General features: G+C 39.0%; 1 protein-coding gene across 2 annotated transcripts; it reads right to left on the minus strand.

The window, feature by feature from the left end:
- Positions 1-226: 226 nt before the first annotated feature.
- LSM14A (LSM14A mRNA processing body assembly factor) lies at positions 227-17,818 on the minus strand. Of its 2 annotated transcripts, none has more exons than XM_063313066.1 (10): positions 17,573-17,818; positions 12,175-12,338; positions 9,606-9,738; positions 8,623-8,742; positions 6,878-7,057; positions 5,234-5,299; positions 4,309-4,482; positions 3,547-3,709; positions 2,772-3,012; positions 227-2,077 (listed from the first exon to the last, which is right to left on the minus strand). In XM_063313066.1, the coding sequence occupies exons 1-10, from the start codon at positions 17,691-17,693 to the stop codon at positions 2,054-2,056; spliced, it is 1,386 nt and encodes a 461-aa protein (XP_063169136.1). In that variant the 5' UTR covers positions 17,694-17,818; the 3' UTR covers positions 227-2,053. The 2 variants fall into 2 exon arrangements, with proteins under 2 accessions (XP_063169136.1, XP_063169135.1); XM_063313065.1 differs by having other exon boundaries at positions 4,309-4,488.
- Positions 17,819-17,847: the final 29 nt, after the last annotated feature.

Raw genomic sequence — 17,847 nt, forward strand, 5'->3', positions numbered from 1 at the left:
TTATAATGCAAGAACATTGGACCACTAAGTTGTAATGTGACAAAATTACCAACTGATAATATTTTTAAATTTAGGCCAGTTAAAAGACCAAGGATGTTTTCACCCAAAGCTGTGAGATTGCAGGTTTAATTGATACAACACATCACCAAACTGGATCTTAAAACAAGTGAGCCAAAAGAAGTGGTTCAAATATGGATGAGCTAGAAAGAAATTTCACAGAGATTACTTTTCTTATTGAATGGTTTTATTCTGGCTTAAAATAAATGCCCCACTTTTCTGTAGCAAGGTACACTGAAGGTATGTCATGCTGCTGTTTGTTAGGGTACAGCACACCCCAACTAGTAAACCCAGGTAACTGGTGGGTAAATTGAAACCAAGTCATACCTTCATAATATGTCTCGTTGGTATTTACAATTTATCTGGTTTAAATAAATTTGGGACACCTTATACAGTATACATAGTTATTGCAACAATACAGCACTTGTCTTTTGTCTAAAAAAAACCCTTCAAAACTGTTCAGTATCATGATTTGTGGATTCCAAAAAGGCATTGTTGTTAACATGCAGAATATTACTAAACAATAGTATCTAATTCTACAGTTGCCAAATACTTGACTTCATATGGAAACGAATTACAAAATACTTCCTTTTAGTGCTATACAAAAAATATAAAATTATGATTCTATCACTTAAATATTCCCATTTGCTAACAGTGCATTTATCCACATTTTATCATTACTGAACATGAAGGAAAATGAACAAAAATTCAGCAAATTAGATAAAATATTTAATCTTTGGATCCCTTTATTCTTGTGGCTTTCAGATATACATAAAAATACAAATTATTAAAATTTGTTTCTAATTATAACTTAATATCAAAAGAAGTCATAACTGGTTATTCGGAATCAACCTCAGTTACTCCAGAAAAAAAATCACTCTTGGGATACCGGGGTAAAAATGAACAGTCAATATCTCCAAGCTACAGTCCATCAAAACTCTGGTAATTGCAAACACTAAGAAATCACTTTTAATTGAGTATGCCAACAATACAAAACAAAGTCAACATTTTAAGAATCAGCACATGGAGACATTTCATTTTTGTTCCAGGCACATCAACAGGAACATCAGAACGCAGGGGCTGGCTCATATCTCACTATCGTAACATGACCTGCAAATTGTGCCATAAATTGTTAAGGTTTATATTTATCTAAATAGCCCCTTAATGTGGTCCAATCCTACAGCAGGACCAAAAACTAGAAAACGGATTTCTTGCAAGAGAATTTTTTTAATCCTTCTGAATAATGGAAGAAATATTTATTGGTAGTCAAAATATAAAAAACAAACAAATTTAAAGCTGAAAAGCTAGAAAGAAACCCTCCAAACAACTAACTTGTGTGTTTAGCATTTTCAACACAGCAGTTTTGTAGACTTAAAAATGTTTATTCTTAAAAAATTAGTTGCTTTTTATACAGCTATACAAAGTCCTTAGTGTTTCTTTGGCAATGGGATAATCATGGAATTATACAACTATAAAAAGCTTCCTTTGCCTAAGAAACAGGATTTTCCATGTTTATATTTTCTTTACTGACAAACCAAGTTTTCTACTGCCCAGCACCCTATCTGACAAAAAGTACAACTATCTGAAAAGGGAGATTATAGGATTTCAAATACAACCTTCATGGGATCAACACACTCACAGTACTGACGGCCTTCTGCATACAATTGTCTTTGCAGCCAGCAGCAATTATCAAATACAATTTTAGTTAAGAAAAATCCTTTCTGTGATGAAAAAAATACTAAAACTCCACAGAAGTACTGTTTTATACTTTAACTATATGTAAGAAATTATTTAAGTCTTCTATCTCAAATATATTTACTATTCATGTTTTTGAAGATGGCCATATTTTCAAAAAAGGTTACTGCTCCAAACCCCTTTGAAACTAAAAACAAACCCTAGTGCTGGTGAAGTTTTAACAGCAAATGAACATAATTCTTTGCAAAGACCAACACTTTCTCGGTACCACGAAGATCAACAAGTCCATCTTGTTTGTAGATTATGCTGCAACTTTGTTGTCTTTCTGAAAAGTAATATAAGATTAACATTACTTTTAGTCCAAGCTAGTATAAAGTCAATTTGATCAAGAAAGATCATAAACTTGTCGACAAATTTTCAAAATGAACAAATGAGTTCCATTACACCTACTAGACCTTACCAACTATGTGTTACGATAAGCTCCTACAATAATAACTACATCAAAGTAAGAATGGAATAGAACGATTCTTGCTCTTAACAGAAATTAAGCCATGCTTCTCTTACCATAACCCGAAGGAGGGATGGTACTTTAGTGTCCATGTTTGGTGTGTGAGAAGTCCCAATTCATTGCCTGGCACAGATGGAAAGCCCCTTGCCTGAACCCCTGCAAAGCTATTGCTGGGGAGTAGAGCTAATGATGTGAGATGGATCAGTGGTCTGACTTGATAAAAAGGGAACTTCACAATGAATTTGTAGCCCATTTCTTGTGCTGCTCAACCAATTAACTCAATGAGGCTGCACACCAATGGCAGGAAAGGGAAAATGGCAGGAAGATTCATAGAACCATTTCAGATTTTCTGTACATGTTTTTTTTTGGTGAAAATCATAAATGTATAGTGAAATAATGGTACCATAATTAAAAAAAAACTAAGTGAATTGTCTAAATCATTTTAGTTCTGTAAGAAGCACTGCAATTAGTAATCTACAGGCAGAAGAAATAAAATTGGTAACTGACTTACTCTATATTCAAAATCCGCAAACTCCCTGCCTCCACGGCCACCTCTGAATCCACCACGAAAACCCCGAGGAGCACTAAAGGTTCCTCTTGTGTTTCCACGTCCTCTACCTCCCCGGAAGCCACCAGCTCCTCCACTTCCCCCTCTGGCTCTGAACCCCCCCCGACCACGGTTTGGACGCAATGGAATTCCAAATGTCTCTGCATTTAGTCTTCTTTCTTCTGCCCAGGTTGGTCTTCGTTCTCTGAAAGATGCATAAGTGACAAGAACTGTTGCTCCAAATCATGATCAGTTTCATCATAAAGAATACTTGCACCAACAACCATTGGACATGCCATGGCTAGTTAGCAAAATGAAATGTGAAAACTGTATTAAGCAATATCACGTAACTCCTTTCTCAAACCCTTGGTAGTAGATATTGAAAGGAAAAGAAACAGGTGGATTTAGAGATGCCAGTGTCCTCATTAAGTTCCACTTGGTATAGAACTGAGGTCAGAAGGAATTCATTAAGCTGTTAATAAACTGATGCAATACTTGGAATTCACTCAAGTCTGGAAAAAAGGGATTGCACCTTTTTACAGGGCAAAGATAAAACAACCTTGTTCACTGCCTCAGCCTTACACTTGTCCAGTTCATTCTACTGCCTTTGTTCTGCTTAATGTGAAAAAGAAACTTCAGTTCTCTATTCACATTCAAAATCCTGGCTCAGACATTCTACATCTTAGTATCAAAGGAGTGCCATGTTCTGCTTGCTCAGTGCCCAAACCAAATCTGCTACCTGTTGTCATCACAGGAAATATTATCGAAGAAAGACTTGGTTTTGTCATAGTAGCAATTTGGGCCAAGTGGGTCCTCATCATCTGCATTGCCTTCACTGTTTTGGGTATCAACACCTGAATCACCTTTATCTTCCCCATTCACAGGTTTTTCTGGCTTATCCTCTAGAAAATCAAGAGGGGAACAGAGGGAGAAGAAAAAAAATGACCAACCTCAGTGAGCATCCTAGGCAAATCATCTTTTAAAATGACAGCAATCAAGATATTGTCACATGGGGAAAAGGACCCCAGAACTGGGGAGAACAGCTTTTAATTTTCTCTCAGTTTCTTTTCTTTCCTCTTCTACCACATTTTACCTTACTCCTGTAAGTAGCAAAAGCTAAAGCTACACTGTGACATCAGCTAGATCCAGATTTAGTTACATTTAGAATCAAATTACTGAAATCACGATGCCATGATGATTTTCAATCTATTCTAAGCGTGATTAGGTATGAAATCAATCTCTGAAAACTGTATCATTACATTCTATAAATTCAGACTATCTGGTTTCTTAAATATGGAACATACACAGTTGTGTTTAAAAAGTTGTTAGACGACTTCTCTGTTTACTTTAGTGAGAAGGAAAAGCAAAATTATCTAGGAGGAAAGTCACAGACCTTGAATATATCTAAGTGAAACCTCTCTTTTCAACAAAAAACACCCATAACACTTAACTCCAAAGTCAGCAAGCCTCATAAAAATAAAATGCTCTATTCACCACTTACCTTTCAGTTTTAGCTTATTATGAAATTCACGATCTATTTCATCTTTATTAAACTGTGCATTTGCACTTTCAAAGTCAAAATCCTTCTCAAACTTCATGGGAACATCCCGCCTAATACCAAACCTTCCTCTGCCTCCCCGATGACCTCCACGGCCCCTCCGTGCTGAAGTTGCACCTGGAACCGTAAGAAAAAAACAGGGTCTGAAGGCACCAATGGTGTATCTGCAGCCTCAGTTCTTCATTTTTTTTGGTAAACAAAATCTTCAAACAACTTTCAAACACTGACTAATGGGCAATGTTCTGTTTGCCAATACTGATAATGTTAAACGACTTATATTTGATGTCACCAGACAAGATCAGCTTACTGAACACATACTGAATGTTTTATTTTTGGTCAATTAACGTAAAAAGCCACAGAAATCCTGAATTAATGTGTTTCATAAGACTGAAGACTGTTCAATCATTTCAGGAACATAAATGTTTGCGTTTTGAGTGAGACACAAATTCAAAAGTCACCAGTGACAGAAATACTACCAAGTAGACTTAGGCCGAAAGCTTGTAAGCCAGCCCTGCCCACCACTGCCAAATATTTTGGGAGAGGAAAGAAGTTTCCTTTGCTATTTTACAAACAGAACAACCTTATTATGTCTGAATAAGGAACCAGCTGCTTGTGGATCGGAACGGAAACCCACTTTGGTCCTGGTTCGTCCCAATCAGCAATGGCTGGAACAAGCTATCTCCCTGTATTTAGGGATATAATGCAAGACTTTCTGGTTTGTTCTCAAGTCCAAAGGAAGAGGGAAAAGAGAGGGAATGTTCTTATATCTCAATGCTTTAAAACTGGGAAGTCCTTTCATGGTATCTTTGTAGTTCAGTCCACCCTATAGCACAATGTTTTACTTTTTTCAAAAGTGACTTCAGTTTACCCATTTGTCGCTTGTTTTCATTTCTTAGATGCTCTGCTTCACATCTTGCCACCTTGTGTGCTTCAGCTAGGAATTGAGAAAATGCAAATAATACTGTTTTAATTTTCATCGTGTTTACATCACCATAGGCATTAGAGAAAGCCAGATCTAAGCACTGTATTGTATTTCTCCACTATTAAGCAAAAACACAGAATTGATGGCAAGTAGGAGCTTGTGAGCAAGCAGTCTTGTTCGCTGCTCAAAATACAGATGTGCAAGATGTTCTGTACACATTTCAAGAGGTGCATGTCTGAACCAGAACTTGTGTTTTGGCTGTTTTGGTCCATGCACAGGGTCTGGGTATGCTTTGGTCTCTGCATAGAAGGGAGAGCTAGTACAGGTTGTCCTCGTTTAACAACCACTTGTTCAGCAACCATTCAAAATTGCAATGGTGCTGAATAAGTGGTACTTACGACCAGTTGTTGCAGTGCCCAGTGGTCACATGATGGCCCTCCAGGTGCTCAGCAACCAGCCCGGATTTCTGACTGTCACAGCGTCCCACAGTCACATGATCACAATTTGTGACCTTCCCTGCCAGCCAGGGCTGCAACTAGGGTCTGTGTCACACGGGGCAAACATGGATTCCACGCCCATTTTGGCACCCCCCCGCACTCATTTTGGTGCCCCCCCAGCGCGGCGCCCAGGGCACATGCCCCACTTGCACACCCCCAGTTGCGGCCCTGCTGCCAGCTTCCCACAAGCAAAGTCAATGGGGAAGCCAGTAGGAAGTTGGGATGTGAGGTCCTTGCTTAACAACCCGTGCAGTCCTTGCTTATCGATAACCATGGACTGCCAGTACTGCCGTCACTAAGCGGTGTGGTCACGTGCAATTCCACTTTACGACCTGATTGCTTAGCGATGGAAATTCCAGTCCCAATTACTGTTGTTAAGTGAGGACTACCTGTATTTTGGCAGTGGGAAGGACAAGGCTAGTGGGATACACTGCATTGGAACAGCAGCAATGGCTAAGAAAAAATGGGGAAGGAAAGGTGCTGGGGAGATCAGGGTCAGAAACCAGTGGGACATAAGACAACTGGAATAATAGATGAGGAGAGGGGGAAAGGAAAGGTGCTAAGAAGTTAGGAGGCAGGTGACATATGCTGCGCTCATAGCTCCTGAGGGGAGAAACAGGGCAATGTGTGCTAGCCTTGCCCTACTCACCCCATCAGGTTTTGTCTCATCTGGAGCTTGGAAGAATCAAAATATTCCTTGTTTCATTTCTGCCAAACTTTGGCTGACCCTAAATGTTTGGCGAAACTTCCAGAATGTGATGGGTTTGTTCCATCATTTTTTTCTGTTCTGCACATGCCTCAGAACAAAAGGATGAGTTTTCCCAAGCTGGAATCCACCACTGAACAGGCTTTTCTGCTGCCAGAGTATCTTTCCAGATACAAGACAGAAAGATGCACCTGTCATTTTACCTTAAGGCCTGACATTTATCTGCAGGCAGTTGATCTCTATACCACTTCAGGAGTCCAAGCATTTAAGGCAAATCCAAATTCAATTACACAGATTTTTAAAAGAGTAATAAAGGCTTACAAAAATGTCTAAAGCAACCCAACACACACAATGCTGCTGCAGTCCTGTACTAAAGGAAAGTTCTACCTCTCCTGTGTTCCTGGTGATCCAATGGTTTTTGGCTGGTAGCCCCAAGTGGTCGGTTTGAAATAGGGCTTCTCCTCCCAACTGGGGCTGAAGCAGGCAAGTGGGCTGACGCAGTTTGCACAGCCTGTTCCAGGGTTGGACTCTTTCTCAAGTGATCTAAGGGAGGAGGGGTTGACCGAGCTGAAACAGAAGCAGGAATGATAGCTTATGTCCTCCTTTAAGGATTCTTGGGAAATCTACTAATCCACTTGAATGAGTCAAAATGCTCTGAAATGGAATCAACCACTACTCTGGAGTAACATTAGATAAAAATATTCTCTTTATCTCGTTTTAAATAGAGGGAGCTCATCTTGTTGTAAATCTTTATCCTCAGTCACTAATTCACTTCCTATAGATTTTTCTCTTCTCTTTTTTCTCTTTTTTAAAGGAAGAGATGCATACTGGATATGAGAGGCTTCAGGTGATGTGGACAATTTTATCACTTATTTAAATTTGTTCAACACATGGCATTAGTGTTCTACAGTCATTTTCATAAAACAACACCTTAAAAAGAGAGCTTGAACAAGAAGGAATTTTCTTTCTTAAATTCCAGGAGTCTTGTTGCTATCTGAGTGGAAAAACAGACTGTGTATTCTTATTGCAGAGTTCAAACTTATTGGGAAAAGGCACAATAAAATACCGTACTTTTCAATGTTCAGTTACCGTGTTACCATTATAAGATTACAGGTCTACATTAATCAGATCTCTGAAAACTATAAAAAGGAGTACTATTAATTATTTTTAGAATACTTTTTCTCCCAAGTGAAGTATATGTTCTGATTGCTTTACTCAAGTCTTTGAAATAGGTTATAAAGTTATTCAAATAATATAAAGTCACCAACAGACATATCAGTAGGGGCACAAAGAATATTTTGAATTCAAAATATTTAAGATTGAAATATCTTGTTTTGAGCTCAAAACATTTTTAGAATCATAAAAGACTGTTGGGCCACTCCCTGGTAAGGTTGGATCAATTGTTCTGAATTTGAAAAAAGGCATTCAGTCTTGAATTTGAAATATTTTGAATGCCACTGCAGATCAGACAAAATCTGTTTTTGTCATTATAGAATAAAACCAAGCAAATACAATTGCACTGAAAGCCAGAGAATACAAAATAATCTTTTCCTTATACCAAAGAATGTAGTATCTTCTAGAGGAAAGGATTCTTCAACAGTGACACTGTCCAGATCTTATTCACAGTACTCAATAAACCTAGAGTCACAGACCTGCAATTTGTCACACAACTTTTATAAGCATGTAAGAGTTTCAGAAAACTCTTAGCTACCATTGTTGTCTGACAGGGAGAATTTAATCAACCCCTCATGAGATAAAGCTTCCTACTAAAAATGCAAGAATAGGGTTATATATCCAGTCAGTAATGTATGAGGGCAAAGGATCTAGGCTCCTTCTATGGTATGTGTGTTTGCATTTACAGTTGCTGACTAGCACTTTCATATAGAAAGTCGAGAGCTCTCAAATATAAAACATTTTAGACGTTGTACCTGCAATTTCCTCACTAAGATCTAGTGTGATCAAAGATCAAGGAACTTCAACACAAGGTTTTAATATCAGATGATGGGGAATAGGGCAGCCTATTAAAACATGCTATGCTTAAACCTGTAGTATCATAACTATGGAGCACAGATTTACAGAAAATGTATTATATTGTGCAATGCATGACAATGTGAAAGGATTGAGAAATTTACCTTGAGAAAGCTGTGTTTTTAGTGATCTTGCATCTGTTGTAAAAGTGGAACCAACTGCACTGTTTTGGGACAAACTAGTACTCGCTGGAGTTTCTGTTCCAAAAGATGTCAGTGAACTTCCTGCACCAAGAAAAAAGTGTCACATCTGACTCGTGTTATTTAATTAATAACACAATTACAAAATAATTCATTTTAACAGATCATCCTAATGCCTCTCTCACAGCCGCTCAGTTACCTTGTGTGCTGGCTACTTGCAATGAGCTGTAAATGGGGCTGCCCTCAAAGGCCACTCAGAAGCTCAACTTGTCCAAAAGGCAGCAGCTCAAGTAGTTATGGGCATCCCTCTGCTTGACCATATGATCCCTCTCCTCTGTAGCTGCACTTACCACTTTGCTTCTGGATACAATTCAAGGTGCTGGTTGTCAAATGTAAAGTCCTTCATTGGTCAGGGCCTGGACAGCTGCAGATCATCTTTTTCCAGTTCTATCTGCTTGTCCTATTAAATCTAGCAGGACTCACATGCTTCGTGTCCTATCAATGAAATAATGTCCTTGCAGGACCCCAAAGAAGCACATTATCTGTGACTATACCTGCTCTTTGGAAAAGAACCCCCCAGAAATCTGCATTGCCCCTGATCCTGCTGTCTTTTAGAAAAGACTTAAAACATAGTTTCTAGCTTCCCCCTCCCCCAATTAAACAAATAAACATTCTGAAATGTCCAAAGATTTCAGTGATCTTTGGCTGGGGGTAGTGGCGTTTCTTGGGGTTCAGACAAGCTGTTCCCCTGTAATGGAGGCTGCAGAAGTGCAAAAAATAGAATTGTTAGACACAGCCAACCCTCTCACCCACTTTCACCTCAGCTAAACTTGCTTTCACAGAACATGTAAAAAAATAATTTATTTTATCTTGAGGGCTAAAAATTGTGCAGCTGCTATCTTTTTAAAAAACATAGTTGCTTGTTGAGGAAAAAAAATGTAACATACCAACACCAACAGCCCCAAACTGCTGGCCCACTAATGGGCTTGGACTAAACTGACTGTAGGCTGGCATTCTGCCAAAGGGACCATAAGAACCCACAGACTGGAATGAAGAAGTAGAAGATGATCCTAGAGAAGACTGAAGAAAAAATATTTAAAAGAGACTCATCAAGACAGAGACAAACAGAACCCAAACAGAGATTTTCTGCTGTTTTCTAGAAATTAGGAATAAGAACGAAGGAGGCTCTTCTCTTAACAGGACTCCAAATGCACTGCAGTGGCCTACAACAAATGCAATTGTGCACATTCATAGAAGTTCATTTTACACATTGGAGTAATATATAATTTTAATTCTCATCAACTCAAATACATCAGCCATTAAGATCACAAAGTACGGAATAACAGTGACTTCAATATAGGAGGCTATGACCGCTAGAACTTCAGGTTACGTTGGCCATTCCTTCTTATTCCATGTTTTGTTATCCTAGTGACATGGCAAATTAGGTTTTTTGACCTGCATCATTTGTACATGTATTTGTCGATTGATAAATATTGCATTCTGAATCTGTTGGAAAAGAAATGTAAACTGAAAGCTGTGACACCCCTGGTAAGTGTTCTTATTTACAGCATATGCTGCTCAGAAGCAAGTTATGCTAGTAAAGCTCTTTCTATAGAGCTCCTTGTTGTCTATTGATAAAGCAGCAGAACAAGTTTTTCAACTGCACGCGTATTTCTTCTCTGGGATGTCTCTTGAGTTGTGCACCAGGAAATTCTCGTAGAGACTCCTTAAGCAAAAATTTGTACAGTCACACCTCATGCATCTATGGGAGAGCAAGGTTTTTTTTTTTATCATAATCAGATGTATTTCACAAGCTGCCAAGGAACAGAATTTTTTCCTGATGCAAAGACTGAGCAATGTTCATTCTGTGTCACAATTTAGCTTCAATGTTTTTTAAGTAGAAAAGTGTGATAGAAATATTTTAAATAAAGCATAACTCTTGTACTTTTAGGACAACCTGTTCTTGAGTAGAACCAATCTGTCTGGTGCATGCATCATGAAAAGGGATGTTGAGGGAGATTTGAGGAAGAGGGCCAAGAGGCAAACCTTTTCAATTTTTGCGCCACCCCAAGGAACAGTTACTCCAGATATCCAGATGGTACCCTCCCTAATGATTTTTAGGAAAACAGTTAAAACAGAATTGTTCCACAGAGCTTTTGTTCTGTTGCTGGGATTGGACACCAAGGGATGGGCATTGTTCTACAGTTTTAACTGTTTTACAGTTTTTAAACCATATATGGATATATATAATTTGCTGGGAATCCATGTGCAATTGGTGGATTTTAAATATTGCAATAAATGAATACTTAAATGTATTGTATTTAAATAATATACTTTAAAATACTTAAGAGAGCCAGTTTGGTGTAATGGTTAAAGCATCAGGCCAGAAACCAGGAGACTGTGAGCTCTAGTCCTGCCTTGGGCACAAAGCCAGCTGGGTGACCTTGGGCCAGTCACTCTCTCTTAGCCCTAGGAAAAGGCAATGGCATACCAGTCAGAAATCTTTCCAAGAAAACTGCAGGGCCTAGTCCAGGCAGTTGCCAGGAGTCAACACTAACTTGAAGGAATACACACTCCCAAAAATCCAAAGAGAATTGTAAAGATTGGAAAGTTTTGATCTGTAGTAATGGATACATGATATTTGATTTTATTTGAAGTATTCTATTTGAAGTATTTTTATATTATTTCTCACAGTAAAAAAAGTTTTAAATTATTCTTATTCTCTCTCTGTTCAGAGAGACACACAACTGTTAAGCAATCTAGTCTAATTTTATTAAATATTTTCCTGGATTTTTTTATATATATTCATGCCAATTACATTTAAGTATATTAGATACTGGCCTTGATGGTGTTATTTTCTTAATAGTTTTACTATTTAAGACTTGTGATATCCTGTTGGTAATTTAGACTTTATTACTAGCATTTTAATAAAGGTGATATTAGCATTTTAGCATGGCATCCATGCCTCCTTTTGAAGTTTAGGAAACCATGTTTTTCCATTTGAGCCAAAGCCATTTCCTTCAATGTGCAAAAACTAGCCTTTTCAGCAACCAAACATAGGAGTGTATTCTGAAGTCCTTGATTAAAGTTGCAAGTGTAAAGAAACACATCTGGGTGGGAAAGGATAAGATGCAATAAGAGTTTCTGTCTTTTCTCATGTCTAACAAAACAAAGCCTTTATTGCACATCAATGTCTTTTATTGTTTGATTTGTTGCTTTCTGATGCATCACATATATCAAATGTATGTATCATTTGTTTCTGTACCCTATGTAAAGACTTGACCACCCTCTTAATAAATACCTTTAGCTTTGCCTGAAGTACTTGTGGTTCATATTGTGGGGAGGGGGGGGTGGCGGCAAAAAAGCCACTTTGCAAAGGTATTGGGTATTTCTCAAATTCCGGGAAATATTCAGCAAATATTTATGCATAGCAGCATTCAATGCAATTTAAAACACACACATTTTTCACTTTTCACAATTAGACCCTCATAAAACCAGTGTATTACACTGAGTTACCTGAACAATTGCTGGATCTTGGGGAAGAGAACACTGTGGTTTAGGAGGTTCACAAACAGTTAAGTCCTTAATATCACTGCCGCGGAATATAATGTATTCAAATACTTCATCACGAGGTGGTATAGGCCGATCGGTTGGTCTATCTTCTGTTCCAAATGAACGAACTGCAGAACAAAATAATTTTGCATTATCATTATATGCAAATAATTCAAGAGTTTGTATCAGTATTTATTCTAAGTAATCCTAGAGCAATATCCCTCGTACATTTGGCCTACTATGCCAATACTTTCAAAGGAACATGACTTCTCAAAAATAGAGTTAAATAGAGGCATATCAATCTGAACCAAAGGTCTTACAGGTAGTCCTCACTTAACAACCATTTGTTTAGTGACCATTTGGACTTATAATGATGCTGGAAAAAACAACTTACGATTGGTCCTCACACTTATGACTGTTGCAGCATCCCCACAGTCACATGATTTGGGCACTTGGCAACCAGTTCGCGTTTATGACCTTCACAGCGTGCCTCGGTCATGAGATCACCATTTTCTATCTTCCCAGCCGGCTTTTGGCAAGCAAAATCAATGGGGAGCAGCATGATTCACTTAACGACCACATGGCTCACTTAACAGCCACAGTGATTCACTTAACGGACATTGAAAAAAAGGTCGTAAAATTGGGTCAGATTTGCTTAAAGACCACTTCACTTAGCAACTGAAATTCCATGCTCAATTGTAGTTGTTAAGTGAGGACTACCTGTATTTATTTCAGCAACATTTGCATGCTGCTCAGTGATAAAAGAGTCCCTCTTTTGGGGGAGATGGGCGGTGGCTAAATTTGAGTTATAAAAATCAATAAATCAATAAATCAATCTACAAAATCCTGTCACATCATGCCAAAATACAAATGATCCTCTTAAAGAAATCACTGTTCAAACTAAACAATTCCTTACTAAAATAATAATACCCTAAAGATAAAATTAAGAACAGCCTCAAAGAAAGGATTAGATCAGCAATAGCGGAAAACAATTCAGAATACTAAAAAAAATAATTAATAGCAGCTTGAAATACGATCAGAGCCTGTTTAAAATGTATTTCCAGGCTATGAAGAAAGGAAGTCTGCAAGCTACCTGCATTTTCACCTGAATCTAATTTCTACTCACCAGTCTACTATGGCAATGTTTATTTTTAACCTGTCCTTATAAATTAAATTCAAACAAGCAGCAGTTGATATGGAGGTGGAACATCCTGGGAGAAGCAGGCTAATGTTGTCACTATTGCCAGCTATCATCATCAGTGCATCTTCTGTTTTAGAGGGAAGCAGTGTCTGTCCCTACCCAACAGATCAGCTACTCTCCTTGAAGTGCCATCCAGATCCACAGGCTTAATTCAGAAGAAAACTACAGGTAGTCTTCGTTTAGCAACCACAACTGGGACTGGCAACTCAGTTGTTAAGTGAAGCGATTGCTAAGTGGAACCACAACTGTGTTTATGATCTTACTTTAGTTTTCCTTTGCTTTACAGACCTGTAAAGGCGAGGATTGGTTGTAAAGTTACTTTTCCATCACCATCCTAATGACCACTAAATGAGGCAGTCTCTAAACAAGGACTACCTGTATTGTGTGGGGGAAGCAATCCTTTTGGAACCTTGTGCACATTTAATTTTGGGCAGCAAAAGAATTCCAAAAGGCCACAAGCTCAAGCTTTGCAAGAATACATGCTGTGGCAACTGCTTCTCACCCAAACATTATACAAAGAGGCACAACACAAAATGTGTGCTGCCCAGAAATATTTTATCTGCAATTCTGTGTTTGCATGTTGTTAATAAACCTCTGAATTTTCTGCAAGCTGTTCTTTACCACTGATGTGTTTTTATAAACCATATCTCAAATTTTGGCTGACAAGTCGAACTTTAAAACACCACAAAAATATATCACCTCAGAATATATAGTGAAACTAATATTCCCTAAACTACTCTGCTCTCCACACCTCAATAATGACACAGCCAAATGATCTGTGAAATCTGGCAAACCTATATTAGACAACCATCCTGTAGCTTGGAAGTAGCTTCACAAAAAGCAAAAATAATATCGGTATGTTAGAAAGGTGCTCAAACAGATGGTTGTACAATACCCAATTTTATAATATTTATATCACACTTCTATGCCACCTGACAACTCTTAAATGGGAAACTTAAATGGGATGAGCTGTCACCTGACTCAGTAATGATCATCGTTTCATTAATTTTCATCTTTCTAACATGGCTATTTTATTGCATTTTAACAGTGTATGTGAACTATCAGGAGTTCCAATAAACATACATAAAATGCTACAAAATAGTAAGCAAGTTTCTGAGTTTGCCAGAACTTGTCCTTGAGCAGATCGTTAAGCAAAAATGCATGTCTCGTATGAGCTCTCAAAAGCCTTCATTTCTATTGGAGGAGCTAATTATAATTTAAGAGAAAGCAGTAAGTATATGTTCTTTTTCTAAATCTTCAGGTTGCAAGGCATAAAATATGTTAACAGCTACTTCAAGAAGCACAAGTCCAAAGGTGAAGTCTTGTCCAAATCCAAGAAGTCTTCTGAAATGATACACATTTTTTCTTCTAAAAATCCAACTTTCCAGGGTTGTTCCATATAGAACTCATGAGCAGCAGCATTATAGGTAGTCCTCACTTACTGATTGCAATATGGACCAGCAACTTCATCACTAAGCAACGTGGTTGTAAAGTGAAAAACATGTGACCCCACCCAACTTACAACGGCAGTTCATCAGTTCTAGCTGCCGTTGTTAAGTAAATCACCGTGGGTCATTAAGTCACATGACAGCGACTCGTAACTTCCTGACAGTTTCCCCATTGAGTTTGCTTGTTGGAAGCTGGCTGTGAAGGTCACAAATGGCAATCACATGACCACGGGATGCTATAACTGTTGTAAATGTGCACCAGTTGCCAAGCACCCAAATCGTAATCACATGACTGTGGGGATGCTGCGACAGCCACAACTTCAAGGACCAGTGGTAAGTCTCCTTCTTCAGTGCCATCATAACTTCGAACAGTTACTGAACGAAGGGTCAGTAAGCGAGGACTACCTGTATTTGCTTCAGGCCTAAAATACTCCAATGTGCTGTACAAAGACCCCTCTCAAACAACAGCCTGGAATGAAATGCAGCAATTAAGCTCCAGACTAGGGCACAATATAGAGACTAAATTATATCAATTTTGAAATACCTGTACTGGCACTGTATTGAAGAAGACTTTTCTTGAAACTAAACTATTTATTGCCATAATTGAACCACTCCAAAAAACTAATATTCCCTTGAATTTTTTCCCTACCTCTCGCCGGGTTGAAATAGGGAAATCACAATTAAGGATACTACAGATTGGCTATCTGACTGCATGCATACTGTTCTCCCAATGTGCTATCACTTGTTATCAGTTAAAGAGAACAACTAAAAAGAGAACAAGTAAAGAGTCCCCCTTTTTTGGGGGAGATGGGCAGTGATAGAAATTTGAATAATAAATAAATATAAATTAATAAATAAATTGGTAATGTCAGGCTGTATGGAGAAGGCAGGGATGATAGGTATAGTGAAAAATAAAAGACTGGGGTTGCAGTTATGTATCCTTGTGACTCAAAGTCTGCAAATGAAAAGTATAGTCATGACAAAATAGGCATAAGACTGGATTTTTCAAACAACGGGTCCTCCTTAAAATGATATCTGCATAAATCTTTAAAAACGTTTACAGTTTTGAATCACCTTTTTTAAAAGATGTGGCACACCTGCTGTTTCGTAAAATTCTGCATAAACTTGTTCAGAGTATGGAATTTAAACTCCAAACGATTTGGACTACAATTCCAGATCTGAATGGTACAGTATTCAATTTTTATAGCCAGGAAATGCAATTTGAGTAATTGATACTGGCAAATCATACATACTTCCACAATGAAAAGTTAACAGCATTTTTTAAATGCTGACCACACTTAAAAGCACCTTACAACCTAGAGGACCAGCACGCCAACTTAAAATACAGAAATTCTGCACGAAGGAAAACAGAACTTAATGGTAGCTTTGGTATATTTAGAATAGAACCATAACAAGTTGAAAATGTCAATTGGTGTTAAAGCTGTTATTCTGTGAATCAGACTGTGTCTGGCCTACTTTCAATGGCCTCAAGTGAAGGTCTTCCTCAACACTAGCTATCCAAGCTATCTTTTGTACCTAAACTTGGGGGTTCTCTGTACAAAGCTTCTGTTACGTCACTGCCCTGTGGTTCCTATAATTTGGGTATGCAGAGATGCTTTTACGAGTCAAGATGTTTTGCCTGTAACCAAAGAAGTTTCTTGTCTTCACTTAATGCTTCCTGGGGAAGTGAGGCAAGTTCTCTTTTATCAGATCAGACCGCTGCTTGGCATGTCCATGTCATTACCTCTACATTAACCAAATTCAAAACCAGTAGTTCCTGTACTTTGAACTGCAACCCACATCGCTCCATCCAGCAAGATTCCCAGTGCCCCAGACAGAGACAATCTCTGCCAGCATCTTCAGGTATAGCTAAGGTTTAAGTGTCCAACTCCAGACATAAATTTGGGGTCTACCTGAAGATCAACTGAAGAGAATCAAAGATGTTGGAGGACCAAAAGGGCTTCTGGAACGCATAGCCCGTACTCTACCAAAGACATACAGCCTTCTTTCCAAAACATTACAAAAAGTGATGCTAAATGTTTCATGCAGTACAACTGGGAGGAATGAAAAGCAGAACAAAAATATTTACCCAGAGGATTAGGAACTGTTACTCTATCCATCATAAGGGTATATAAATATCTAATTAGTGAAGATTCTTTTTTGTTTAAAGGAAGAGACAAAAGGGATGAAACCAAAGAAACAATAAGTCGAAGCAGAAATAATATCAAGTACTGACCGAGGGAAGGAGTTAAACAAAGTAGAAAAAACTTGCAACTGAGCACAAGTAATGCTCAAAGTACCATGTCGATGCTCATTCTTTCAATGGTTGTTTTGAACCACTCAAAAACTATTTTTATTCAATGCTGTAAGGTTGCTCAGACTTAAATCAGGGAAATGTAGCGTGGGTCACAGAAGGAAAAGGCGAATAGTCGTTAACAGGCCAATGCAATTTATGTTTTTCTCTAAAATACAACGCAGCAACCGGCCGATTGATTAGCAGACTGTAAAAAGCACTGGGAAAGCCAGCGACTTCAACTAGGAAAACGGGGGGAAACAAAAGCTCCGCGGCCCCCCATAGTCCCGATCTCGCTCGCGGCGGGGCTCGGCCCTGCCTCCCGGTACCCCACGTCGCCGAGCCGCGAAGGAGGCCCTCCGAGACTCGAGTAGTACCGCCGCCCGGCCTGCGGAGCCCTCCCCGCGCCCGGCGCCTCACCCTTGGCGAGGGCCACGGTAGAGTTCTCGGTGTCGATGGTGTAGAGGATGCCCTCGTAGCGGATCTCGGCCTTGGAAATGAGGCTGATCTTGCTGCCGATGTACGGCGTGCCCCCACTCATGACGCCGCCACCGCCGGCCGAGGCCCGGTTCGCCCGCTGCTCGGTTGCTGCTCGCCTCCTGCCGTCGCCGCCGCTTCCCCGGCTTCGCTTCCCCCGCGCGCGGCCTCCAGCCGTCCCGACGCTCCCAATATGGCGGCCACCGCCTTCAGCAGTG

This window comes from Candoia aspera, chromosome 11, assembly GCF_035149785.1.
Source record: "Candoia aspera isolate rCanAsp1 chromosome 11, rCanAsp1.hap2, whole genome shotgun sequence".
NCBI lineage: Eukaryota > Metazoa > Chordata > Lepidosauria > Squamata > Boidae > Candoia > Candoia aspera.

What these genes read in the sequence shown, in the direction of transcription:
- LSM14A (XM_063313065.1), bottom strand. Translation starts at nt 17,693, where the DNA reads ATGAGTGGGGGCACGCCGTACATCGGCAGCAAGATCAGCCTCATTTCC. An exon ending in AAAAACACAGCTTTCTCAAG is followed by an intron (nt 7,058 to 8,622) that starts GTAAATTTCTCA and finishes CTTCTGTTTCAG; the next exon opens with CTCGGTCAACCCCTCCTCCC. An exon ending in TTGCGGATTTTGAATATAGA is followed by an intron (nt 2,078 to 2,771) that starts GTAAGTCAGTTA and finishes ATTACTTTTCAG; the next exon opens with AAAGACAACAAAGTTGCAGC.